This window comes from Montipora capricornis, chromosome 3 (assembly GCF_036669925.1).
Source record: "Montipora capricornis isolate CH-2021 chromosome 3, ASM3666992v2, whole genome shotgun sequence".
NCBI classification, from domain to species: domain Eukaryota; kingdom Metazoa; phylum Cnidaria; class Anthozoa; order Scleractinia; family Acroporidae; genus Montipora; species Montipora capricornis.
Window position 1 is genome coordinate 30,631,975 of NC_090885.1, and position 27,120 is coordinate 30,659,094.

General features: G+C 38.7%; 1 protein-coding gene across 2 annotated transcripts; it reads left to right on the plus strand.

The window, feature by feature from the left end:
• Window positions 1-3,226: 3,226 nt before the first annotated feature.
• Window positions 3,227-27,120, plus strand: LOC138042854 (CCR4-NOT transcription complex subunit 2-like). Of its 2 annotated transcripts, XM_068888886.1 has the most exons (23): window positions 3,227-3,351; window positions 4,768-4,850; window positions 5,589-5,632; window positions 7,142-7,281; window positions 7,933-8,026; window positions 8,471-8,538; window positions 9,475-9,623; window positions 10,260-10,397; window positions 11,621-11,722; window positions 12,329-12,407; window positions 13,559-13,610; window positions 13,815-13,868; window positions 14,407-14,673; window positions 16,365-16,411; window positions 17,583-17,619; window positions 18,243-18,300; window positions 19,891-19,967; window positions 20,640-20,757; window positions 21,012-21,050; window positions 21,230-21,291; window positions 25,391-25,440; window positions 25,533-25,633; window positions 26,154-27,120. In XM_068888886.1, exons 2-23 carry the CDS (start codon window positions 4,804-4,806, stop codon window positions 26,359-26,361), a joined length of 2,031 nt encoding a protein of 676 aa, XP_068744987.1. In that variant the 5' UTR covers window positions 3,227-3,351; window positions 4,768-4,803; the 3' UTR covers window positions 26,362-27,120. The 2 variants fall into 2 exon arrangements, with proteins under 2 accessions (XP_068744987.1, XP_068744988.1); XM_068888887.1 differs by lacking the exon at window positions 11,621-11,722.

The following is a 27,120-nucleotide window of genomic DNA, read 5'->3' on the forward strand; positions in this document are numbered from 1 at the left end:
CTTCGAACATTTCACCTTAGTGCGCATATTTCCTCTTCGGTTTAGCCAGCGATATGTCAGTTCCTTCTCAGGAACAGCTTCAGAAACACGATCACTTTACATGGCTTCTGATAGGATGCGGAAAAAAATTAAAGATTATGCGGAAATTTCACCGGATTATGCGGAAACTTAAACAAGTTATAAAACTAATAATTAGGCCCGTCCAATGTATTTACATGCTTACGGTAAATCCGTAATCGAAATTGCAACCAACACAATCGCATTTGTGACTGAATTTTTGCCCTTTGTGATTAAATTACATGGAGGAGTCATCAACTTGCGACCAGCTTTCACCGTTGAAATAAAAGGGTTAGCAGTTGGGATTTTCCCGCAACTTTTGGTAAAATAAATAAAGCGATAAAAAATTATTTTGTTTCTCATCATGAATTTTGTTTCAATTTGGAGATAATGGAGCAAAATTGTAATACCTTTGGAGCGCGATCCATTCCCTCGATCATTGACTTAAAGTGCGTTTGATTCACCGTATTCCGGAATAAGAATACGTGAAGTGATTAATTCAAATGGTATGTCTGGCGTTTTGAAGCAACAAGGATAATAAAGATATGTTTAAAATAGCATTTTAGCAGGTGTTCGACATTTTTAATGTGAATCTCCGTAAAAACGAAGGATTTCTAACTTGTATTCCATGTAATCCTATTCCGGAATACGGTCAATCGAACGCGCCCTTAGTTTCTTATCAGCTACGTCATTTGCTGAAGTGTAAGTGTTTCTCGTCCAATGGAAAGCATTGTAGGAACAAAACTAGTGTCCAGGCTCATTGGTGAAAAAATGTGCGGGAACTGCTTACGATCTTTCTTACGAACTTTCATCTTGCGAACGAAATGGTGTGTTTTCTTCAATGTTCAGGAAAATAAGCGTTTCAAAACAGTCAATTTCTTCGGCTTTTATGTTTTTGAGGATGTTAAGGAGCTGCTTTATCACTAATATCAGATATTTCTCCTGTTTTTTGCGGAAAATATCGGAATTATGCGGAGGATGCGGATTTCAGTGAATTATGCGGATCCGCATCGCCGCATCCTGTCAGATGCCATGAAGTCTTTATGATGTTGTCCTTAACGCATTTAGCTCAATGTAAGATATTTATGACTTTCGATTTGCTGGCTTACTATCTCCAATTCTTCCAGCTATTAAGAACCAGTGATTTTCATTGTTTGGTTCTTCACTGGTCAACTTCTGACTTCAATTACTGAGGCGGTTTCTGGAAACTTCTGTCCTTCGACTTCTTGGGGCCTTGCCCAACATAAAAAGCAAAAAGCAAGGTGACACACGCTAACACTAACCCGGTTTCACTGGCGACAAATGTCTGATTGGTCGAAGCCTTGCCATGTGACTTCAATAGATCAAATTAAACATGGCTTCCATTAGATAAATCGGGTTTTCGATGCGGCCATCTTGAATTGTGATCAGATGCTTGACCGGGAGAGGGTTGGTGCACTCCCTCAGCAAATATTTCCTCGCCCCAATCTTCCACAGTTACCAAATCTAAGATGGTGGCCTAATACGAAAATGAGCTCTCGCGCGCCCAAAATACGCAACATGTTCTCTACCTTGAATTGACGATTATCGTTAATTGTTAATTTGCTTTCAATTTACTATCATCGTTATTTCAGAACACTGTATCCCAGGACTTGTGGTAGCAAATAAAAAGAAAAAAAGTAAAAAGTAGCCCCTGGACAGGATTTGAACCCGGAGCACCCACTTCGAAGGAACTGTTTTTATCGACTTAACCACTAAAGATCAAAAAATTCCACATAAACTAAATTCCAAATAAACTAAATTTCAAAATGGCGCAGCGATGTTATATGTGCTGGCTACGCGGTACGCCGTGACATTCCTCGTTCTTAAAGCGTCAAAGCCTAAGTAATTCCACAGACAAGAGACTGTGGAACTGTGGACTCGGAAGAACGTTATATAAACAAATGATTTCAGAATGGCACAGCAATGTTATTTGTGCAGGCTACAAGGTACGCGGTACGCTGTGATAGCACTCGTTTACTGATTAAGTCTAAGCGCTCGTTTCAGTATTAGGCCTAAGCACTCTTTTAAAATTTTAGCTTTCATTTCACGGTTCGGGTAACTAGAATTTTTAAGGAGATCGTGTGAAGAATATAGCACTCGTTTCCTGATTAACCCTAAGCGTTCGTTTCAGAAATTAGGCGTAAGAACTCTTTACAAATTTAAGATTTCAACTTCGCTTTTTAACACGATCGTGTGATGAATATAGCACTCGTTTACTGATTAAGCCTAAGCACTCGTTTGAAATTTTAGCTTTCATTTTACGGTTCAGTTAGGGTTAGGGTACACTAGAATTTTAATTTTCCACGTACCGCGTAGCCAGCCACTTAAGATACTTTGCCATCTTGACTTTAATTCTTTCCGCGTACCGCGTACCGCGTAGCCAGCTTGTAAAGATACTTCGACTGAGATAGTTTGGTTATAAAAAAGGAAAAATCGTCTGAAGCCTTGTAATCAAGTAAACTTCTAACAATTCGTTTTCCAACGAAGAAGTGTTGCTTCAAAAAGTGGCGCCTCGATCCTTTGCGATCTTTGTGAAAGCGCCGCTCATTCAAACTACTAAATGGAAAAAAAACAGAACTATGAAAGAAACAACGCTTTACGAAGTTTTAAATAATTAATAATTAAATAAGCTGTATAATGAGGGGGTCCAAATGCGCTTTGTACCGGGGAGTTCAAATCCGTTAGGACACCGGGCGGGGGCCCGTTTCTCGAAAGTCCCGAAACCGTTTCGGCCATTTGTAAAACTGCCAACCGCTTGTTTTGAAAAGCCGATCTTTTAACATTTTTTCAAGGTAAATAAAAGAAAAATGACTGAGAAGTTTGACGACTTAAATCCTTTCCGTTCTTGAGATACAAAGGGAATTGTGTCACCCGAAAATGGTCCGTAAAGTTTCGGGACTTTCGGGAAACGGGCCCCTGGGGCCCGAAAAACCAACTCTACACGATAAAATATGACCACAACCTTTTTTACGACGATGTCCCTTAATTTAAGGGTTAAGCTCTTCCTGTACCCTTGGATGCATGTATTTTCCGATGGGTATTTAATAAACTATACTGAAATAAAGAAAATAGTTCTTGTTTTTGTGATAGCGCCTAAAACCCGTCAAAAGCGAACCTGGCTATGAGCCCGTCGTTGGACAGCGTAGTTAAACACATTACGCATGTGTTCATTTAGAACACGAACACAACTTTTAAAATAGATGAAAATTGTAGGCAAAATTGGCAAGAAAAATAGCATACGGAAGTTGATTCTGTCATTCTTAATTCAGTCAGGTAACTCTAGAAGTGTGTTTTGAACCGTAAGACTTATTACAGTCAGTAAATACTTAGTTAGTTACGTGGTGCGATGGTTTAAATTTGGTTATAATCTTAGCTTCCCTTGTTTGGAAGGTTTTGGAACTTATTAGACTTGGATTTCCATCCCATGCATCCCATAAAAGATAGACAATAGTGTTTATCTGAAGAAGGGAAAGGTGTACTGGTAGATTCAGCAACAGAGAAAAGTCACAAGCTTCAGTTGCGCGTGGGAACTTTTATTCATGCTAAAATAAAAAACGTACATCAACCTCAATAATAATATTGTCTGGTGATGTACAATTGTCTCAATTACGATTTACTATCATTATCGCCATTCCTCATTTCTCTGCACGTCACTGCTTTTTATTTTGGGGTTTAATTTGCTTTATTTAATTTATAAAACAACAGATGTTTTAAAGATATACTCATAGACCATTACTCATTACACTTGTACTTTTATTGTGAGGACCAGTAATTGAATTTGTTAGACCTACATGTAGCAGGGCTTGGGGTTGCCAGAAGAGGCGCTCATTTGAAGCTGCAATCGACAGACATTCCTTTAAAATGAAGAATTATTGCAACTTGAGCTGTCAGCTTTTGAAGAGGATTCTTGCAAGCCATGACCAGCAATATGATTTGTTGGTGGTTGCTATTAGATTTTGCTCCATTCTCAAGCTAAGAGGCACTGTATAAGAAAATCATTGCCTTTATTAGTGAATTGTTTGATATATTTTGTTTTATAACACCGAAGATAATTATTTTGTTAAAGCACTCTGACCCTGTTTACCAGAATAGACGAGTTCACGCTCTTGAGTGCATCATGGGTAATCAGGGCAAGATGGAGAGAATTTCAAAGGTTTTCGTGAAGTTCAAAACAGAAGATATGCGCGCAAAGGTGCGGCAGAATAAAGTTGGAGAGAATGGCTTTTGTAGAAATTTGTTTTATTAAACAAAGTTTCTGCCATACATTTCCTGTAATTCCAAAGGCAAAAAATCACAGAGAATGTCTGGAGACCAAAAATCAATATTAAAGGAATTCTAAAGAAGAGATACCAACTCTAGTTCATCTCAGTTGTGAACTTGAACTTATTAGTTTGGTTTATGAAGGCGAAAGTCTAGAAAAGTGGAGTCAAGGACAGTTTATTTGCTTTGAATTTCTATGCAAACCTTTGAATTTCTTGTTATGTTGCCCTGATTATCCATGATTTAATCAAGAATGTGAACTGGTCTATACTCTAATACTGGACCCTAAGCATCCTCGAGAATTATTAAGTACATTGTACATGTAACTGTTTATAATGTATGGGTTGCAATAAAATGTCATTGTTATTGTCATACTGGAATGTAGAAATACAGAGTTTATGTTTTTAAAAAGAAGTGTTTATCTGACAGGAACCAGCATTTAGTTTGTCATAGTTCTGTATATACATGGCTCATCATCGTCCTCTCGGTGATCCACTGTCAGGAATAAACCAGTAAGTAACATGACTTCATTTTCATAACAGTGGCACTTATGTCCATGATGAGAATACTAAGCACTTTAACCCATTGACTCCTGGGAGTGACAATTAATAGATTTTACTCTGTCTAATGCCAGACGATTTTTAATCGTGAATGGGAAGCAGTTTAGGAGTCAATGGGTTAATTAAGGAGGCTTGAAAGGGTTTTTCTCTTGTAACATTGGGTTTCCAATGGGAAAGAATTATAACACCAGATGTTGATTCTTTTAGGACCAGTACTTTTGTCAAGCAATTTTATAAGAGTGTCTGTGAATCCCCAACTGTTGCCATGGCAATGCTACAGCTCTGCTAAAAGACCCTCTAAAATTCAGATTTTAGAAAATATCTCAAAAACATACTTGGTAACCTTAATATTTTTAAAATCAAATTTCTAAAACCCAATTGAATTCTCTTCTTTTATACATAGTATATAGATGATTTCCAATATTATTACATGTAATAGTAATAACTGTTATTATTGGAGACTCAGAGGACAAATTAACTCAAATCAATTCAAATTAACTCAAAATTAATGTTGGTTTTTGATGAGAGGGGAAGCTGGAGTATTTGGAGCAGAGTATGTAACAATCAAATTCAACCCTCATTTTAAGACAAGTTTGCGAATTGATCCTGGGTCACAATAATATTGTGGAAAGCAAGTGCTGTCACTAAATGCACCAACCTTTCTTATGATAAGTTTTCTTTTCTTTTTAGATATACCTTTCCTCCTCGAAAGGGTCAACAAGAACTTTCTCCAGGTAAATGAGGTCGACATGTAGGGTGCTTATCGAAGTGTGTTTTAGAATTGATGATCAGAAATGTCATGTACACTGTATCTGAACTGCAGAATGGAAATGAAAGCAGTTGCCAAGAAGCCTAAAAAATCCCGGCTTGAACAGCTTGTTTATTATTAATGAGGGTGTTTACTATTTGTTTGGAAATTCCAATTTGGGTAATCATTGCATAATGGCAAGCGATTTTCCAAACATGCTGACAAATAGAACAAATATTGTGTACAGTTAACATACTGTATCCAAACAGTGAAATCATGTTTAGGTCCTTAAAAAGGGATTGGAAACTGGATTATTATTATTATTATTATTATTATTATTATTATTATCATTATGATTATGATTATTATTATTATTATTATTATTATTATTACTATTATTATTATTATTATTATTATTATTATTATTATTGTTAAATGGAAAGGAAAATGTTCAGTTTGTTTTTAATGCTCTCACCATTAAATAATTCTACTTGGAATTTTCAGAAAATTTGGTTACATGATAAAGCACCCTTAGTGTACATTTGTAAATAAATCAATAAAGCACTAGCCTCAATAGAAAGTCATATTATGGTCTGCTCACACAGGCCCAACAGTATGGAAACTTCAGTAGCTATGAAGACTGTCTATAGGCAGTAACATCTCTCCCAATAAATGCCTTAGCCAAGCAGGAGAGAATATCAACTGAAACAATGTAGGTTTTCAAGACAAGATAAAACCAAGGAACTTTCTGTGCACCAGAATAAATAAGTAAAAGTAAAATAAATTAAGTTTATAGTGGAAGCTTTTATAGTGGAAGCTTTTATAGTGGAAGCTTTAGGGAGTCAGGGTGGCTTAGTGGTTATCTATCGGGCCTCCCACCACTGCGAGCCGAGGTTCAATTCTGGCCTCGGCCAGCATGTGGGCTGAGTTTCAGTCAATCTCAACCTGACTCGAGGGTTTTTCTCCGGGTACTCCGGGTACTTCGTCAATATCGACTCACAGCTAATTAACATCTAGCTGTGGTGCTGTGCTTCGACAGCAAACATGGACTGTATAGCGGCAGCCAGAGGCGCCTTTGTATGCTTTCAGCCCGATGTCGTGAGCCGTGCCCTTCGCAATTCAGTCCTCAACTGCAAGTAAGGGTGATTAGCACTAGCAATATTTATATTTATATTTATATTTATATTTAAGTGCACTAAGCTATCAAGCTAGTTCACAGGCACCCCACTTTTGATAATCTGAAAGTAACAATTCAAACTGATTCAACATGATTAAGATTACCCCAACTGGCAGGAGGCAACCAGTTAGCTATTTACAAAGTGTGGTAGAGTTGAATCCGGGACAACCGGAAACAAATCCAAACCAGAGGTTAGAGCGGGATTTGAACCCAGGGGAACTGCATGCAAACCCAACACCATAACCACTGGACCACACCACCTCCAGTAGAGTAGAGTTTTTAGCATGATGGTCAATTCAATCACACACTTTCTTTTAGGTGGTAGAAAAAACATGGCAGCTATTGGTTCTATGAGGAAAAAGCTGACAGGCTTCAGTGAGGAGGGAGATGATGACTATGGGTCAGCTGGAATGTATTTCAATCCTTCAATGTTTCCTCCACACCGACCTGACAAGGAGGTAAATACTGTAGTTTTGGTGTCTCTTGTTTGTTTCTAGTGAGTACATGTACATGTAGTTGTTGGGGTTAGGGGACATATTGGGAGTAAAAACTGAATGTAAGTATTACGAAGTGTACTTCACATCTGAAAGAACTACTGTATGTACACATGTATTAGTTTCTATCTATCAACCTTCGGTACTAGTGAATAATGTTTCCATCATTTGCTAGTTTGGTTTAATATTAGTAAGTAAGAAAGTAAGTAAGTAAACCTTTTTATTTATTGAGGATAGCACTTACAGTAATAGTGTTACACCACTAAAAAAACTTGTGGTCCTCAGAATTCAGACCAGATCACAATACCAGGAACTCTGCTTCCTTGTCTTTCTGAATAGTATGGAATCTTAATCATCCCTCAGAGTTTCCAAACCAGGGTTGTGAGACAGGACCAACGGTAATTAGTTCTTATCTCAGAAGATTTGTCTGAAAGTCTAACCATTTGCGGATGTAATTACAAACTTAAGGCATCACTTTCATCTCAGTTATTTGAGACCCCCAGTGTTGGTCCAGTCGGACTTGAACTCACAACCTCCCACACATCAGTCCGATGCCCTTCCAAGTGAGCCAACTGGTTGGTGGTTGAATATTCACTTCCTTGATATTTCTTGCAGCCTCACCTTGGTAGTCTGTATGGGACCCCATCAGGGATGCAATCACCAGGTCCCCATCAGTCCAATTTTTACAGCTCTGGACTTCCTGGGTCAGGTACATAGTATCAAAGGAAAGAAAAAAAGAAATGGATCACAAAGTTCTATATTCCTCATAGCTGGACATCAAGATTAAGTATTATTTGGTACAATGTCAAGTCACTAGCTCAGTGTACTTAACTTGCAAAGAAAGCTACTGAAGACAAATGAGTTATAAATCAGTATACACTCTGAACAGACTGAAAAATGTTAAATGTTGTGGTCAGGAAAACTGTGGATATTATTCTATTTCAATAATAAATCCACCCATTTGACAGTTTCTTGTACATTGCTGGGTATTACTCAGATGGCATGTAGATGTACAGTACACTTTTGATCATTAGTATTACCTTGTTTAAGAGCATTCAGTATACAATGAAGTAGTGAATCAGGACAGGAATTATTCCAAAACCAAACTGTAAGCTCTCTGGGGTGATAGTCAGGTGTTTTCTTTTATTCTAAGGGCTTCCGCCAAATGTTAATTCCATGCAAGTTCCACCAAGTGCTCCGAGAGGACTGTCATCGGCACAGGTAGAATTACTGCAAACTTTGATGTAGTGAAATTAAAGTGGTATAATGATGCTTTTTTTCTTCATATTTTGAAAGTGTGTTTGCTTAACACATACCTAGCAAAATTTTGAACTTTGATTTTTAGCCAAAGTCTGTTTAATTTGAGTGTAAGTTTTGGATTTCATGGTCTGCCATTACGAGTTCACGTTCAAAACTGACTGAGTGGACCTCAGAGGGTTGGATCTAGGGAAAAGTTATGTCATTCACTCAATAGCTTAAAATTTCAGCATGTAAACACAGCTTATTATGTACGCAAAACACAAGTTTAAAAATCTGAAAGCCCGAGACTCCCATGCTGCATATTAATTCAGTCGCGTACAAATTCATTGCATTGTTAAACTAGTGAGTCTTTGATGCCATTTCCTCATTGATCCAGCTCTCTCAAGATTTTAAAGTTAGTGATGGCAGACCATTACATAGAAAAATTCAAAGTTTCATTTTGAAATTAAGGTTTAATATGTGGGCCACTTAGAGTTTAGTTAGCATAGTTTTGAAATCCAAAGAAATAGAAAGATTTGATTTTTTGATCATAGCACCACTTTAAGTTAAACTTTGTAGAGCTGATGTGGAAGGAAGAGTAGGTGTGGACTGTGTTCGTCTAACCAACACAGAGAAATAAAAATATTAATGTTTGCTACACTTTCCATTTCCTTAAGTTTCCCATATTTTTTATTGTTGGTTGGTTGATGAAATAAACATTTAATGGTAGTTCATTTAATCAGAATGAAGAATTCTGGTAATACTGTAGTGTATTTACAGAAACATGATCCACAAAATTGTTGTCTCTCATTGCATGTGCAAATCGAGCGTGAAGCACTGAACATTGTTAACTATATCTATAAAAATGTCATTGTTTCTGTACATCCCAAATTTGACTTTTCCACTTTGTGCACATAGTTTGGTAGAAGCCTGTCACATCCAGGGCCCACCCATTCTACAACATCCATGTCAGGTAGTGTTTCAACTCCTGGAGTGCCAAGCATTCCGTCAAGTCTTCATAATATGGCAGGATCACAGGGTGGAAACTTGTCTTCGCAATCAGCTAGGTGAATTTTAGTTACAATCTTTAGTTAACTCTATTTCTCATTTAAATTTGCAATTTATTTGCTCAGTGTGTGTGACTGGTAGAAATATTGGTGCTCTCAAATTAACAAATTGATGCCAGTGTTTTTAGTCTGTCGTCTTGTTGATGATAAAGTAATATAGTTGTTGTGGATCCATGACTCGAATGTGATAAAAATGGTGATCAAAAATGTTCATAGCTTAGGACAATTGAGCCATTTTGAGATAGGAACATTCTTCAGTAAACGTCTCAACTTTCTCGCCCTGAGGGTTAACTCTGCAAAACTAAAATTAAGCAGGTTAAAGTCCTGCAACTCCTCCATTTTCATACTTTCAGCTTTGCATAAATTACAATTGATTTTTATGTGTCTGTACATTTATTGATGATAAAAGGTAGCCAATCAGCTTGAGAGAAATTGCTCAGTTATTGTTAAATCGTATTTTAAGGGTTATTATTTTTCTTTAGAAATTGTGGAACCTGTATTCAGACTCACACTTGGATCATGTCTTTTTATCTGGCAGGCATAATCAGTCTGATTGTTGTAATTAATAATTATTGTAACTTTGACTCAATTTTTACTGACTGAACTAGTGTACATGTCATGTCTGTACCGTTACAGCCGTGGAATTTTGTCTATGGGTCCAAGAGCTGTGATGGGGCAAATGCCCCCTGGTTCAGGCCATCTCGGTAGCCCAAGTGGACTCAACAATCTACCAAAGACCAGCAGAGCAATATCACTACCCTCATCGTTATCAAGGTGAGGTAATATCAAATTTATCTGCAGTGTTGGTATATGGACAGGCAATCAAGAGAGAGTATTATTTTTACTGAAATATGGTACACTTACTGTCATAACATAGCAAGGAAATTTATACCATTTAAAGTCTACATCCACACACATGCTTGGTAAGCTATCTGTGTGTGCTGATGATGTACTGTAACTTGACGCGTGCCTTGCTTTTTCTTTTGCTAAAACTGCATTGTCATTACTATCAACAATAATACAAAAAGTGTATCAGAGTGTTTATTGAGTTACAGTGTACGATGCTAGAAGTACGTGTATGGAGGTCGTAATGGATTCCAGGAGCTACTGTACATGTTGTAACATGTACAGTTTTTTTTGTTAAATACACTGTAAGAGGAGATTATTCTTTGCGTTGGTTGTGACAGGCCATTTGAACCTTCTTGTGCAAATTATCCAGACATACAAAGCTGGTTGACTACTACTTAGCATACACATGTCTTGTGGGAGATGTATAGGCTGGAATGTCATGAATTCATGTTAAACAATGACAAAATTGAATGAAAAGTTTAAAAACAATGAAGGAACTGCTGCAGCTGTATGCTAAGAATAAGTAAATGTTAAATAACTATTGAAGAGAGAGTTTAACAAAGAGGTGAACTAAACTTGGAAGTGATGGTCAACTAAACTAACAACTTTTTATGAATTGAGTTGACTTTTCTTTTCAGTGTTGGTTCGAGGTCCTTAATTTAATTTAATTTAAATTTGCACTGGTACATTCTCATAATGCCAACACTCTTCTTGACATCAGTCTGGTTCCATACGTTGTACGTCTCTGAGGTTGTTCTCATATATTTCATTTGATGTACTTCATTATTGTAATGTGTCCCATCTTGTAAATGGGTGTATAGGACCTGTCTGAGATCCCTTGTTCTTTAACAATTGTAGGATATCACAAACCTATGCAATGCTCAATAAGTGCAGGGAAAACACATGTATGCTGTTTTCTAGTAGCCCTTGATATTACAGCCTATCCTAGCCTGTCATTGTAAGTTCCCTGATCATTGACATGTCCGATCCTATTGTACTATTTAGCCTCCTTGTACACATACTGGGGTATGTATTCCCCAGAAGGCTTAAAACCTTAATCTTGTTACACCAGAAGTAAACATGACCTTAAGTCCCACAAGTACATTTATTCATCTTGTTCCCTTGTTTATGTCCCTCATAACATTTAGCGGCACATCCAGAAGCTCACCTGTCCCCGCAATCGGAATGACACCACCGCAGGCACCCCAGCAGCAACAAATGCATCAACCAAGAGGCTTTAACCTTGGGGGGTATGTCCTGATCAGAATGAAAACTTGAAGGGTTGATGCATGATTGAATTGGAAGAAAACACTTTCTTCTTTGTGTAGTGGACCATTGTTATATTCCTCATAACATTTAGCGGCACATCCTGAAGCTCACCTGTCCCCCGATCGGACAGGTGTCTTTACATAATGATGCTTTTCAATTTGGAATAGAGACTTTGATAATTATTATTTGGATAGTTTTCTTCATTGTGCATTTATTGTAGCATTTGAAGAGATGTTGACAAGCCTTGGAAATTTTCAAGAAATCTATCTGACCTGGTGAAACAGAAACAGCTCAATATTTAATTCAAACTTCTGAGTTGCAATAAGGAAACATATTAGATAAGAGAATAATTATGCTAGCCACACCTTCTAGGAGTTGCTCTCTTTGAATGTTGTCATTGTTCCGTATGCCAATATTACATACATGTACTGTCCAAAGGAAGTGCATTGCACTGTAGATTGACTTGCTAACAAACTTGCATCCAGAGACCAGCAATGGTCTTTGCAGTTAAACTAGGCAAGAAAGAGCATGCAGAAAAAGATCTGTTGACAGAGGTAACTTTTTGCTGTCATTATTGATTGTGGTAGTTCTAGCACAAGTTCTGTTCCTGGTCCTATGTCAAGTTTTGGTTTGTCCAGAAGTCAGTCCACCGGTGGATCTTCACAGGTACATGTTAACCCATTGTCTCCTGGGGGTTCCTCACTGACAAGTAAAATCGTCTGGCGTTAGACAGATTAAAAGTATGGTCAGTTTAGGCCGGTTCAGGGGTGCTAGGGTTAATTACATCATTAATAATGAAACCAATTCAATGGAAAGAAGCAAATTGCCAAGGTGCCAGTTGCAGTCAGCAGATTTGCTGTGTTTCCACATGTACCTTGAGGCTCTTTCAAACTTGATATAATTATATTTTTGTGGTTCATCTTTTTCCTGGTTCAAAATTTTTAAAACCAGTTCAATTTTGATTTTCCTTTGATTCAGGTTATGGGAATGAATAATTATTAGACAAAGAAAAATCAAAATTAAACTGCAATTGTGGTTTGATACATTATAAACCAAGGAGAGATTAATTTGAACCACAACAGATACAGTCATCTCAAGGTTATGTAGCGAAGCTTGAGTGCCCTCCTAATTGCCCAGGGAGACTACAAATCAACTGGAACCAGGACAAATCAAATCAAATGTTGGTTTTTGAGGAGAGGGAAAAACTGGAGTACCCGGGAAAAAAACCTCAGACCAGAGACTATGGAACCAACAAACTCAATCCACATATAGTGTCAAATCCAGGAATCGATCTCGGGCCACATTGCTGGAAGGCAAGTGCTCTCACCACTGCGCCAGCCCTGTAGTTTACCTGAGATTCCTGAAAAACCAATTAAAATATCAAAAACCCCTGGCACAATTTGTTTGCTTATCATTTCCTGAATGATATATAGTCATATTTGTTTGAATATCCATAGTAATGCAAGGGCTATTACCGTTAATTTGGCACAGCTAACATAACAGTACTTGGTCAGTTTTACAATGTGCACAATGAACATGTACGCTTGCCTGCTCAAAGAAAAATCTTGCATCTTTTTATAATCATTTGCACTTAGCTGGAAAATCTTAGCCATAGTTGTTTTTTTTATAGACACCTGACACTCAGGTTTCTCAAAAAAAGTACCAGTACTCAAATTGTATTACAAAACTTTCAACTGAAGGGTAACAACAACCTTAATGTTGCCAAAATGTATGTTAATGTGCAAGCGCAGTAATCCAGTGATGTAGTAATATTATACCCAGTTTAATCTTTAAACACTGACACTTTTATTTTGCAGGGTGTTGGTGGCACTGGTCTTCCTCTTTTCGCTGGGGCATTCGCACCTTCTGGTAGGAATTTTGTCAATATTCTCAGGGCCTTGGACAAATTATCCTCTTTGATTTTTGTTGTGTTTTCTGGTTATTTTGCCACAACAATTACATGTATGAGAGAGAAATAAGGTAACAGAGGTTTCAACCCCTTAAAAATGTCCAATAATACTACCTTATCACGAACGTTATCAATTTTACATAACTCATATACTTTGCTTTCAGGTGCTCCAGATTCACCCAAATCGCTTCGGCATATCTTCTCTGGAGCCGGGCAAGGTACGCTGTCGAAGAATTAAATTACTAGTTCGTTTAACATAGCCAAAAAGAAAACATTAGGGTTGACAGTTTCGAGATCTGTCAGCCATCATTGTCAAAACAAGGTATGTTTGGGAACCCTTATACTAACAATGTCGCATTTCTGATTGGTCAATGACAGATGTATAAATACATTTTAGAGTGCAAAAGAGATTATAGAGAGTAATAGGGAAGTTGCTATGGAAACAAAGCGATGGACTTATTTTATTGAGTATACAATAAACTTGCTTAATATGTATTTCGTGATTTATAGTCACTGGGGATGTTTTGAACGTTCTGAAATGGCACTTGCCTATGGCTTGTGCAATTTTTAGAACTTTCAAAACATCCCTTGTGCCCAGTAATCATCAAATGCACTCATGTTCATGCGATTTCTTATACATATTGAGACTTAAAATTTTCAGGCACAGAATCAAATCACATCCATGGAAAAGTATTAATCATATTCATAGTTCTAAATTTTACAAACTTTTTTTGAAATTTCTTTATTACCATACAGGTCTTTCTGATGCATCACCTGGTAGTTCCAGTGGCTTAGATCTGTCAGAGTTTCCTGCGCTAGCAAACCGGAGCCGCCTAGAAAGCCTGAATCGTGTTGAGGGTGTGGGACGATTGGAGAGCATTGGTGGAGTAAGTGCACCTCCTAGTAGTCTAGCAAGTAGGCCCAGCTATGGTGTGGTATCTAAACCTGCAGAGCCTCCACCGGACTTCTCCATCCATAATGAAGATTTTCCAGCTCTTCCAGGCTCAAATACTTTCAAGTCAGGTACTTGGTTTTTTGCAATTTATTGCATACATGTACTTTTTCAATGATGCAATAGCTATGATCAAACACCCACCTGTCAAGAACTCTGTAGGGGATTCGTTGGAGTAGGTTTTTGTCTTTGTTTTTAAATGTTATCCATATTTTGTGCATAAGGGAGGGGAAACAAAGATACGGGTAGTATTTTTTTTATGTTGTCTTTTAGTAGTCTGCTTCAAAACTACTTTTTTTGGCAGAAATTAACCACTAATTTACTGGGTCCATTTGCTGGAAAGGCAGATGTACTGTACATGACTGTCATGATATACCGGTATTGCATGATTTTGATAGTGCTGATTCGCTGAAAAGTGATTTAGTTTGTGGAAAGTGCTATTCACCTTACATGTGTTAGAAAAGAAGGCCAAGTTTTCATCAGGCAATTTAGCCAGTATCAAAAATATCATAATACTCTTTGTTTGTCCCTCCAAAGTGAAGAAAGAATCTAAATCAGATTGAAGTAGTTCATAAAGGTGACTTAGAAGAAGTGAGTCCAAGACAGATGAAATGTTATCAGGAAGGTCATTTATGTAAATAAGAAAAAGTAGAGGCCCCAGGACAGACCCTTGGGGGACACCTGAGGTGACACTGCATACCTCAGATTGATACCCACCGACCACAGTAGATTGTGTACGATCAGAAAGAAAAGACTTGATTCAAGTTAGAGTCTGACCACATATGCCACTGTAAGAGGCAAGCTTGAGAAGGAGTCTTTGACATGGAAAAGAATCAATAGCCTTTGAGAAATTGAGAAGGTTGAGATCAGTCTGCAACTTATGATCAAAGTTTGAATTAAGGTCGTGAAGGGTGAGAATCAATTGAGATTGGCATGATAGTGAAAGGCCTTTGCGGAAACCATGTTCAAGAGGTGAAAGTAGTCAGTTGAGTGCTTTTCCAGCTGAGTTATAACGATGGAGCATATAATGTGCTCAAGAGTCTTACAGAGAACACAAGTCAATGAGATTGGTCGGTAATTTGAGGGGTTTGAGCGAGATCCCTTCTTGAAAACCGGTGAGACTAAGGCATGCTTCCAGTCAAGAGGCAATTGGCCGGTATCAAGAGAAGACTGATAAATTACCTGAAATACTGGGGAGATGACATGACTGTTGTAGATATCTTGAGTAAGTAGAGAGGGATTTGGTCGGGGCCAGAGGGTTTAAGGGTTGAGGGGTTAAGATTTGACAGCAGTTTTGAACTACAGTGCATACCCTGTGCATCTTTCCGTTTTGACTTAACATACGTCAGAACCTCTCAGGGTTTTCAGTCATTGTCAGATAATATGGAGGAAATGTAGTTATTTCTAGCATGATTTATACGTTATTTAGTTAGACGCCTAAAGTTCTTAAAGTTAGTCCATGCCTCTGCAGTCTTCTTTTGTTTAGCAAGATTAGATGAAATAACGCCTCATGCACCATACCCCTGAGGTTCCTATCAAACCAAGGATTTGACTTGGAAGACTTAATAATCTTCATTGGAAGTGCTTTTTTGCATTCCTCATCATCATTTCTTTAAAAGCAACCCACATTTGTTCTTCCGACGGCAAGTTTATGATAACGGAGGAGAATGACAGACTGGTTGATGCTTCACCTGTATAGATAAGCTTTCGTTTGACCCTGTTAGTCATCTTTCGTATGGACAATCTTATTTTTTCTTTATAGAAAACAACACAGAAAGTTCTACAGCTCAGGACTCTTCCAAACAACAAGTATGATATGGAGATATTATTCGCTCTCATTTGAAAACGTAGCTGTTTATCCTGGTTTGACATAGAAACAAGCAAAACAAAAGATCTGAGGAGAATAGAATTAACAATATTCAGTGTTCGTGCGACTCCACGAAGTCCTTGAAAAGCCCTGAAATTTCATTTTGGACTTAATACTTGGTGGGAAAGTGCTTGAAAACTCCTTGAACTTTTGCTGGGGTGAAAATTGTTGAGATTTTATCATGCTAAGTTAAAGAGACATTTCAAAAATTGCGCCCAAGTTTGACTACTGGAGAAAGATTAAATGCAAATTTCTAATGCCTGTTCGTGCACTCTAGGCTTTTTCAGCAAAGAAAACACTGAAACACGATGTATGGCATAGAAATCTTTTTACAAACACTCCTTGGAAACTCGATTTCTGGTTGTTGAAAACTCCTTGAAAACCCCAGGAATTTTATATACTAAACCCAGCACGAACCCTGATTATTACAATGGGCCATTTTCGAATTCTCACGGCTGGTGTTAATAATTATCACGTCAACTTGTTTCTCTGCGACGACACAATAGGCCAGTTTCGTATTCTAACCGTTGGACTGGATCTAGCACCTAATGCGGGCAAAGTAATTTGCATTTGAAAAGATTTGCCCGCATTAGCCTCCATTTCATGCTAGATCCAGTCCAACGGTTAGAATACGAAACTGGCCTATTGTGTCGTCGCAGAGAAACCAGTTGACGTGATAATTATTAACAGGGACTTTACTGAAAGGTCTCAAAATCTCTTTCGGCCCAAAGGTCAATTTGTGAAACGAAGGTCTATCTGACTAGACCTAGAGGCTCTTGTTTAAAAACTGTCATACATTTTGTATTCGGTGTTGAAACGTCTGGTACCAAAGATACAGAGAATGTTTTAGTGCCCGAAAAGTTTCAAGAAACGCAGTCAAGGGTTGAGAACCAATCCAACCTTATGCTTTTTTTAAGAAGTCAAATGGCGGAGGGTTTTTTTGCGTCCGGTTACTTCCCTTTGCAAAAACTGGTCCAACTGAAAACTGGGATACCTTTGACAGGGTCAATCTCTGGTACTGTCGGTCCTATATATTAATGACAATAGTGCTGGTGGAAACTATTGCGATCACCTTGTTTAAGTACATGTCTTTCGTTTTTTTTTTTTCTTCAGACCATGAACACAAGCTCTAGTATATTTCCTGGAACAGGTAAAAATTTGTTAATTTCTTTGGGAAGGTTATAGCTGTTATTACAGTTGAGCCCACTTCTCAGCGGTCATAGGTCCAGAAGGCGTGAGAACGACGCTTTCGGGTAAAAAACAAGAATTTATTATCGAAAATTTTGAAATTTCTTGGTTCTTACTGTTTCCTTCGCCGTTTTTTGAGTAATGTGAGGTTTGTCTGGCCTGATTTTATCGTGGAAAGTATGGCAAGGCACTGTATACCATATGGATGTGGTAACTGTAGTTTCTCATCTGAGACAAACATAAATTCTGGATAGGAACTCGTTGTTTTTTTCGTATTTCTTCCCCCTAAATCTCTTACTATTCATTTCATATCTGATCAATTGTTGAACCGAAAGCCTCGCTTCCGCGCCCCTGAGACGAACACCGCTGAAACGTGGGTTCAACTGTAATGACAGCCATTAGTGCGTAATTGAACGAAGTAAGCCGAATAAAGTTTGTTCGTTGCTGCGGCTGCTCAGCCAATTCTGAGAGCCGTTGAGATATAAACTGTATTAAACTGTATGTTTCTACCTACTTAGTAAAAAAGGAATACGTCTTATTTTAGTTTTCATTGATTATGTTTTTGTGTGGGTTGTGAATTTTCAGATCTCAGAGGTGGCGCATCGTATGAGCAAGCGTTAAAGGATGTTGCTAAAGACGCAAGGTAGCCCTCTTCAAAGAGAACCGTGTATTTACTTTCCATCTACTGCTTTGCATTTCATTACTTTGCATTGTTATATGGCTCTGTCTCACAAGGACTGGGAACTATCAAATTCACGAATTTGATTGGCTGAAATCGATATTGACCGCGGTCTAGATTTTCCCATTTAGGCCGTTAATGTTTTGCGGTGAAAAAGTTGCAAACTAAAATGCAAAAATATTGAGTATTTTCTTCTACCAATATTGATTTATAAAAGTGCCAAAAAGCGTGATGAGAAAAAAAGGTAAGGAGGACGAGCAAACTTTGGCAGAATTAAGTTCAGCTCATCGCCACTGATCGCCGTTCGCAAGCAAAATGTCGGTTACTATAAACCAGTTACGTTAAACGAATTAACTTGTTCTTGTTTGCCATATAATGGACATCTTATTAACCGACCTTAGTCAGTCTGTATGGGAGAATCTTGACCAAGGTCGTGTGTACAGACCCCACTCTCGGTCTGTACTCACGACCTTGGTCAAGATTCTCTCATACAGACCTCCTGCTCGGTTAATAAGAGCTAATTAAAACCGGGTGTATGACATGAAATTTAGCAAAATTAAGGGAATGGGAACTTGCAACCAAATCAAGCGAAACGTAGAAATAACTACTTGAAACATTGCAGGAAGGTTTGAGTAAAACAGCGAATGCCAAAGGAGGCAGGGATGGGCAAAATTGAAGAAGATTAAAATGGATTACAATTGCGGTTTTTGGAAACTGTTCAGTCTAACAGCTTTTCAAAGTTTAGTTGTGTTGTTTGTAACTTTGTGTTTTGTTATTGTAAAGAAACGTCTGGGTTTACGTTAGGTTGAATGGCGAGTAATTGATAAGACTACACGGCATCAAATGCACTGCCTTGACACAGCACGGCATCAAATGCATTGCCTTGACACAGCCCCTTTAAGTTTCTAATGGACGTCATATCCTGGGCAGCCTGGCCCTGGTTGTTCGAAACTTGGTTGGCACCAACTACCGCTAAAAACCATGACAACCTAGGAATTTTGATACTGACGTAGCCAATAGTTAGCGGGAACCAGGCTCCTGGAAACTTTTCTTTGCCCTGCGTGGTGTGTTCCAAAGAGGCAATCGCGTGGTACTTACGCTTGTATGCCGCGAGTTAATCCCGATGTTCACGATTTGATGCTCTCCGTTCAAACATGTTCATTTCCGGTGTGAAATTATTCTGATTGAGGAAATGGACAGGAAAAATAACAAGTTTTGTCTTAAAATTGTGTTTAGCCCTTTGCGCAAGGAGTTGGTCCTATCGGAACATAATGGCGTTCACCGGTGCCCGGTTGTTCAAAAGCCGATTAACGCTATTCCCAGGTTAAAAATTAACCAAGGAGTTTATTTCTCAACTCCCAAATGCTGTTCAACGCTGATACTCGACAAGACTTTACATTAGAAGAAGTCAATCTTGAAAAACAAAAATAAGCAAAAGAAACTTAAACCAGAAACTTGAAAACGTGGAACAAAAGTTCACGCTAATCCTGGATTAAGTTAACCGGCTTTCGAACAACAGGGCCCTAGGATTTATGCTTGCTTTTTTTTTCTAAGATTTTCAGCGGTAGAGTCAAAGTCCAACTCGTCAAACCACAAACAAACACCGAGAGGAATTCAGACGTCACCGTCAGGTAATCATTGGTGGAAAATTTAACCAAGCATTCAATAGCAGCATTTTGACACAAAGAGCAATGTGCCAGTTTCGTATTCTCACAGCTGGACTGGATCTAGCATGAAATGGAGGCTAATTAATTTGCATTTTAAAAGATTTGCCCGCATTAGCCTCCATTTCATGCTAGATCCAGTCCAGCCGTGAGAATCCGAAAATGGTCTATTTGTTAGATGGTTGGAGTTTTCGAGGTGACGTAATGAGCTAAAACAGGAGTCCATCGCCCGGGTTTTGGATTCCTTGTTCAGTTGGGGAATGCGGGTGACTTTAAAATCCTTTTGATTGTGTTTCCATCTATTCTAGTAATGTCAATTTTATTTTAACCTGTGTACAGCCTCCCGCTCTCCTCAAAACTCTGAGGTTTTTTGAGGAGAGCGTGCGGCTATTTTACTGGCACACGTAAGGGTTTAAGCTTCAGAGTTTGATATGGTACCTTGACAATCGCAAGCTAGCTCATTTCCACCCCTGACGGGGTCGGCGCAACTCAGGGGAAGTCGCAACTCTATGAGAATCTTTGATGAAGACCCCTCCTTCGCCAGAGGAATGCAAGCTCTCGAAAATAACCGAGCAGATGTAGGTACGACCCCTGTTATTAGTTGGAAAACATAATAGATATTTCTTGTCCGCATTTCAGGTATGATCTCGAATATTCCAAAAGGTATGGTTACGGATCAGTTTGGCATGATTGGACTCTTAACTTTCATCAGAGCCGCGGAAACAGAACCGAATCTTGTCACATTAGCGCTTGGAAGGTTAGTATCTTTGGACGCAATATGGAACTTTGTCATTCGCCATGGAAATCACGTTTAAACAGTTCAACATTCCTGAATAGTGCATTCCCCTCAATTGGCTACAATACGTAGCCTTTATTTCCCCTTGCATTCTCCTCAATTGGCTACAGTACGTAGCCTTTATTTCCCCTTTCTTTAAGACTTATGTTAGGCGATTACATTCCTGAAGTTTTTTTAGAAATTTAACAAATTCTCCGTATAATTCGTTTTTACAGCGATCTTACGACGCTTGGACTCAATCTTAACTCGCCTGAGTAAGTACAAAAATCTCTTAGAGCAAGGGATGAGCTTTATTTTTAATGAATGACATTGCCTTTAACACAGTGGAAAGGGGCAGACCCGACCATTCAGTCAGGTTCCTTGTGTTTAGATTTTGAAGAAACGGCCCTTGTTTGCTTATTTTTGCATTTAAAACAGGTTTGTTCTGTTTCAGGAGTCTTTATCATACGTTTGGCTCGCCCTTCGCAGACAGTCCTTGCAGACCACATGAAATTGGTAGGACTTGACAGTAATCTGGTTTGACGGATTCTTAACTGTATCAGCGGCCTTGTTTGTCAACCGAAACAAAGGAAAAGGGTTCCTTAAGAGGAGAGCTCAAAGTTTGAGACATCAAAAGGGCCACCATTACCTTGTCTAAAGCGTCTTTTGAGAACCAAGAATCAATCTATGCATAGTTATCCCCTCTATGGTATATGACCTATGGTACAGATTTAGATAATTCCAGTGGATTGCGTTTGATCTCTTGAGGGAGATTCTCGTGGTTGCATTCGCATCTGCTCACTTGCCTGTTTTTCAGTGTTGTCTTTTGGCTGCTTTAATTGGTTTTAGGGCACGATGATTTCCCAACTGCGCGTTGGTGTTGTTTTAGTACGCTTGCTGTCGGTTTACTCATCAAGGAATCTCTTACTACTTTCTGTACATGAAAAGAAAAACATGCCTATGATTTTTTCGTCCAACAGAGTAATTATTTAATTATATAAGAGAGTGCACTTTTTGTTTATTATATAAATATTCCCGGCCTAAAGGTGTGGATTAAGATAGAAGCGTCACAACAGTGGCCCTTTGGTTTTTCAAAAAATTTAAAGCAGCTGAATCAAGGACCGTTATTTGTTCTTGGCTGGTATTTTCGCTAGTATTTAAAGCTTGGGGTTTCTCGGGCCATGCAAAGGAAATAATATTTCGATGACACATGCACCGTTAAGAAACCCTATTAGTAACAACCAAAGGTTAGGTAGTGCAGGCGACAGAGCCTAAGGGATTGGTGAAATTGGTAAATTTCGTGACACAGCCCCTTTAACGTTAAAATCCAGTTTGCGGCAGAGCGGGATTGGAACCCGGGGCGTGCGCACACAACCCCTGCGCTCTAACCGTTGATACATGCAATATTTTCTTATCATCCTTCAGGTATTGACGAGATTCCCCGATTTAAAATCTTTCTGAATGAAATGATTGTATATATATATATATATATTCAAAGTGCGGGTTATGTTCAAAGGAGTGAAGTGATTCTCGCACTTAACTGGACAATTTGAACAATTGTCCCTTACACGTAAGCCCAACAAATTGACCTGCTGCCAACTGAATGACGTCATAGCTCAGTTGGTAGAGCATTTCACCGGTGTCACAGAGGTGATGCGTTCAAATTGTTACGTGCTGGAATAACCAAGAGATGTCCGCGAAGCCTATTTCCCTTTCGTAAACGGTCGTTGCCATTTGAAACGGTTGTTGCCATTTCTCAGAGCGGTCGTTGTCATTTGAAACGGTCGATGCCATTTTTTAGCTCTGAATTACACTCATTAGGTCTAAGAACTCAAAAGGTTGCGGTTACTGGGAGTTGTGTCTCGCTGGTCATATGAGTTAGGGTTCGGGTTAGGGTTCTGTTTAGGGTGAGGGCTAAGAACCCGAGTTCGAGTCTTGAAATTTTCGACTCTTTTTTTCCTCGAGTTTTTCGTTTATAAAAGTTTTCTTTTTCCTTTTTTGTCTTAATTTTTGTTAATAGTTTTCTTAGTTTGTTTCTTTTAATTTTATTTGAAGTGAAGTGTGTAGTCGACCGTTATAAATGGCATCGACCGTTTCAAGTGGCAACGACCGTTCTGAGAAATGGCAACGACCGTTTACGAAAGGGAAATTTGCGTCGCAGAGGTGATGCGTTCAAATTGTTACGTGCTGGAATAACCAAGAGATGTCCGCGAACCAGGCATAAGTGAAAACGAACTCCCGAGTACGATATAAGGCACGCAACAAAATTTATTTATTTATTTATTTATTTATTTATGGCAAGAAGTACACACAAAGCCATAAGGATAATCTGTAAAAGGGTGGAACACTCCATGCGAGACAGATTACCTGTAGCTAATCTAAATAAATAAATATATGATAACAATCAGAAAAATATTTAATCAAATATAAAACAAAAAAAGCTGACTGCATTCCTAAAAACGTCTTCATTCCTGACTTAAAAACTGCGAGACTAGGAGATAATCTAATATCTAAGGGTATCGAATTCCATATTTCAACAATTCTATTAAAATAGGTGTATTTGAAATTAGTCGTTCTAGCAAAATTCGTCTTCAAGGAATAGTCATCAACATGTCTAAACCTGTACGGATCATCCTGACAATAAAAGTTCAGAAACGGAGATATATCCACATTCAAGTATCCATTTAAAGCCTTATACAAAAATGTGACAGAAAAAAAAGATAGCATCTCTTTTCAAGCGAATTCAAAGCAAATTAAGACATTTTAGGCGCTCGTCATAGGTAAATTCCTTTTTCCGAGAATAAATTTTGTTCCCCTCCGCTGTATGCATTCAAGCTTATCAACGTTTCGTGTGATGTATGGCGACCACACAACTGATCCATATTCCACTTACGATCTCACCAACGGTGCAGTACAGCACCTTCAGGGTTTCGGTATCCTTCCAACCTCTACACGTTCTTCTAAGTACGCCTAAAATTCTATTAGCTTTATTTGTAATAGCATAGACATGAGAGTTCCAAGAAAGATTATGGTTAGTAAGCAAACCAAGTCACGGAACTCATAAACTTCCTCTAAGACGGATCCGTTTAGGGTGAAGTTTGATCTAAATGGTTGTTTCTTCCGGATAATACGCATCAACTTGCATTTCCTAACATTGAAGGTCATCCTGTTCTGTTAACTCCGAGTGCACAAACGTCAGTAGATGATTAGGACAGGTTACCACTCTAAACGCCTTGCAGTCATCTGCATATAGTGCCACAGAACTTTCTTGACTAAACACTTCAGGCAGATCACTGATGAAAATAACAAAAAGCAGGGCAACCAAGATGTAGTCCTGCGGCACGCCAGATGTGATAATAGGGAGCTTACGAAACGACGACGCCGACGGCAACGACGACGCTACAAAACAATAGGTTTAGTGAGCAAAAACAATGGCTCTGCACGCTCTGCACGTGCGTTTTACATTTGTGTACATTTCTTTGCCGTCATCTCCTAAATGACGACGTGAAATGACCAAATTCAAGGTTCTGAGGAGGACGTTAGCACATGACGATTAATTTTCAATTCTCTCTCTACGCTTCCAACCCACTCATACCAGTTTAATTCCTCGACAGTTACTAAACATTTTTAACGCGAAACGACATGAAATAGTTTCGTAGTGATATGAATAACGCGAACTTGTATTTTTAAACGAAGTCCTCGTAACCGTCGTCGTCCTGTTTCGTAAGCTCCTTATTCAGCCAGCTGGAACATTTGCCATCAACCACAACTCTTTGCTTACGATTCGATAAATAGTCACCACACCAAGCTAGCAGCGCCCCTGATATTCCAAAGTTACACAATTAATGCAGTAGTATCTTATGGTTTCACGCGATCGAACGCTTTAACAAAGTCCAAACACGGCATCAACCTGGAGACCGGCGTCCAGCGCTTTGCTCCACACATGATGAGTGAGGACCAGTATGATGAGTCTGACAACCAGCAGTTACCCTTTTTAACTATTATTGAATTAGTTTTACACTGTTGCAATTACTTTGGTTAAAGATTACGTTAAGCAGTTCGTAAAGCATGCTGACTGTCTTTCATGGCTATTCAGGTATTTATCTTGATTAACTTCGAACTCCAAGTTCCACCGACTGTAGACAACAATTCTTGACTTTTTGATTCACTTGATTCTTTCCACTCACTGGATTTTCTGTGTACACAAACTCTTACAGAAGACTTTATAATGAAGTCTGAACTCTTTGTCTTCTTCCCGTCTCGTCTATAGTCTCTTTCTTCTCTCCGGATAAAGCTAGGTCGAAGGTTATAGCTTCACCACAGTTATCGCAGTTGATTACTATAGCTTCATCACAGTATCGCATCCATAGCATAAGTTGAATCACAGCCGCATTATGCGTCTAGTGCCCGTCTTTATACTAGACGAATTTAACAGACGCAGAAAAAATGTTTGCCCAAGTTCGTCCCAGACGAATTATGCGTCTTATATAGTTCGTCCCGTCTTTACACTAGACGGATAACATGAGAGACGCATAATTCGTCCTTTCTAGGGAAAGTTTTCAGTTTTGCCTGCGATGTAGCATTTGCTTCACTAACACATGATCTTATTCCACAGATTACCATGTACCGACTGAATACCGGATACATTCGTTTATTAGGGATAAGGTAAAATGTTAGACTGATCGTTACACGTGATGTCTGTGATTTCGTGAATGAACTCAGCTCACACATCCTTTGGTTGTATTTTCTCCTTACAGCTTGCACCGATAAAACCAAGCCGGTATAATGAGGATTTACTATTCTATCTTTACTACACCAATGGCGGAGATATTCTGCAATTGGCTGCTGCTGCTGAACTGTAAGCACATCTCTTTCAATTTTTTTTAAGGAAATAAAGCAAAATGTCTTGGGGAAAGCATTTTTGGCTAGTTCTACTGCGCTGTACTTCGAGTTAGTTTCTTGGTCAGCATAGGACGAACTGAGTAGTTTACAATTGAATTGTGAAAAAATTCCGAAAAGCCAGTCGACAAGAAATTATCTTGAAGAAAAACACAATTTTTATTACTGCAAACTTGTTTCAGATGAAATTCAATCCATCTTCTGCCGTGACATGCGAGTAACAGAAACCACCAGTGGGTGTGATCGAAGAGCGGAGGGATACGTTACGACTATTTTAAGTAATAAATTGACAATAAATGCGGAACATAAGGCCAATTGCAAAAAGACAATAGTAATTTAAAACAGTCTCATTGTTATTCGAGTTATTCGAGCTCACATCAGATGCAAATAGCGGGGAACGTTTGGATCAACGTCTGGAAAGTAGTCTCAAAATAGGAATGAAAAATGTCGCCGCTAACTTAATTGGTTGTCATGTGTAGGTATGCACGCGACTGGCGGTACCATAAGGAGGAGAGACTGTGGCTGACACGTGCACCAGGCGTGGAACCGCAGCTCAAGACAACCTCTTACGAACGTGGAACCTATTACTTCTTCGACTGCACGACGTGGAGAAAGGTAGCAAAGGAATTTCACTTGGAATACGACAAGCTCGAAGACAAACCCACTTTGCAATCTGTGTCTGCATAACACAATGTTTTGCTTGTTCACTTGAGCGATTCATACTTTTTCCGCCATTTTGAGAGTTCAGAGTAAAAGAAGGAATGTTTGTATGGGAATCTTTTGGTGTCTGTTCCCTTCCTCGCTTCCTAAACTGTGAATGGCACTGAAAGTACCTTTCTTAGCTTTGGAGTGGTTACACCTTTGGTCAAACCTTGGGGACTTTTCTGAACACTGCTTAGGTATGGAGGAAGGGGCTTTGAGAAAACTTTGTCTTAATCCGTGGAGTTCTTTATAGAAAAGACCAAGTCTTTACACTTTCCCTGAAAATGAAATTGTAAGAATACTGTTTTTGTTTTTTTTTGCGTTTTGTGTTAAGTGGTATTTGTTTTAAACTGTCACCATTCAGATAATGATCCCTCCCTCGTTTTATTTCTTCCGATTTGTCATATAGAAATATCAACTAGTCTTGGTTCCAAACCCATACTTTCACTGAATTTCGGCTGTACTCTTTATATTGCGCAAAAACCGTGAACTGTTTGCTAGTTGTCCTCGGGTTGGGTAAAAAATTCGTCGAAGTCCTCTTGTACAGGGATGTACTCTCCTGTTCTTCGGGTTCTTGAGTTTCTTTGTCGTTTCAATTTTACTTGTCTTGCCTTGGCTTTTACTGTACTGTCTGTAATTAAATGGCGTTTTGGAGCATCGTCTGGGTAGAGTCAAAGATTTGTAAAAAGCCATTCGAGGTGTAATATACCAAATGTCATTAAAGAGAGACTTTTTTAGCAATAA

Bases quoted from the DNA above. Each gene is read 5' to 3' on its own strand.
- LOC138042854 (XM_068888886.1), top strand. From the start codon at position 4,804: ATGGCTCATCATCGTCCTCTCGGTGATCCACTGTCAGGAATAAACCA. The intron at 13,869-14,406 runs GTACGCTGTCGA...ATTACCATACAG, and splicing joins CTTCTCTGGAGCCGGGCAAG to GTCTTTCTGATGCATCACCT. The intron at 21,292-25,390 runs GTAGGACTTGAC...CTTATTCCACAG, and splicing joins TTGCAGACCACATGAAATTG to ATTACCATGTACCGACTGAA.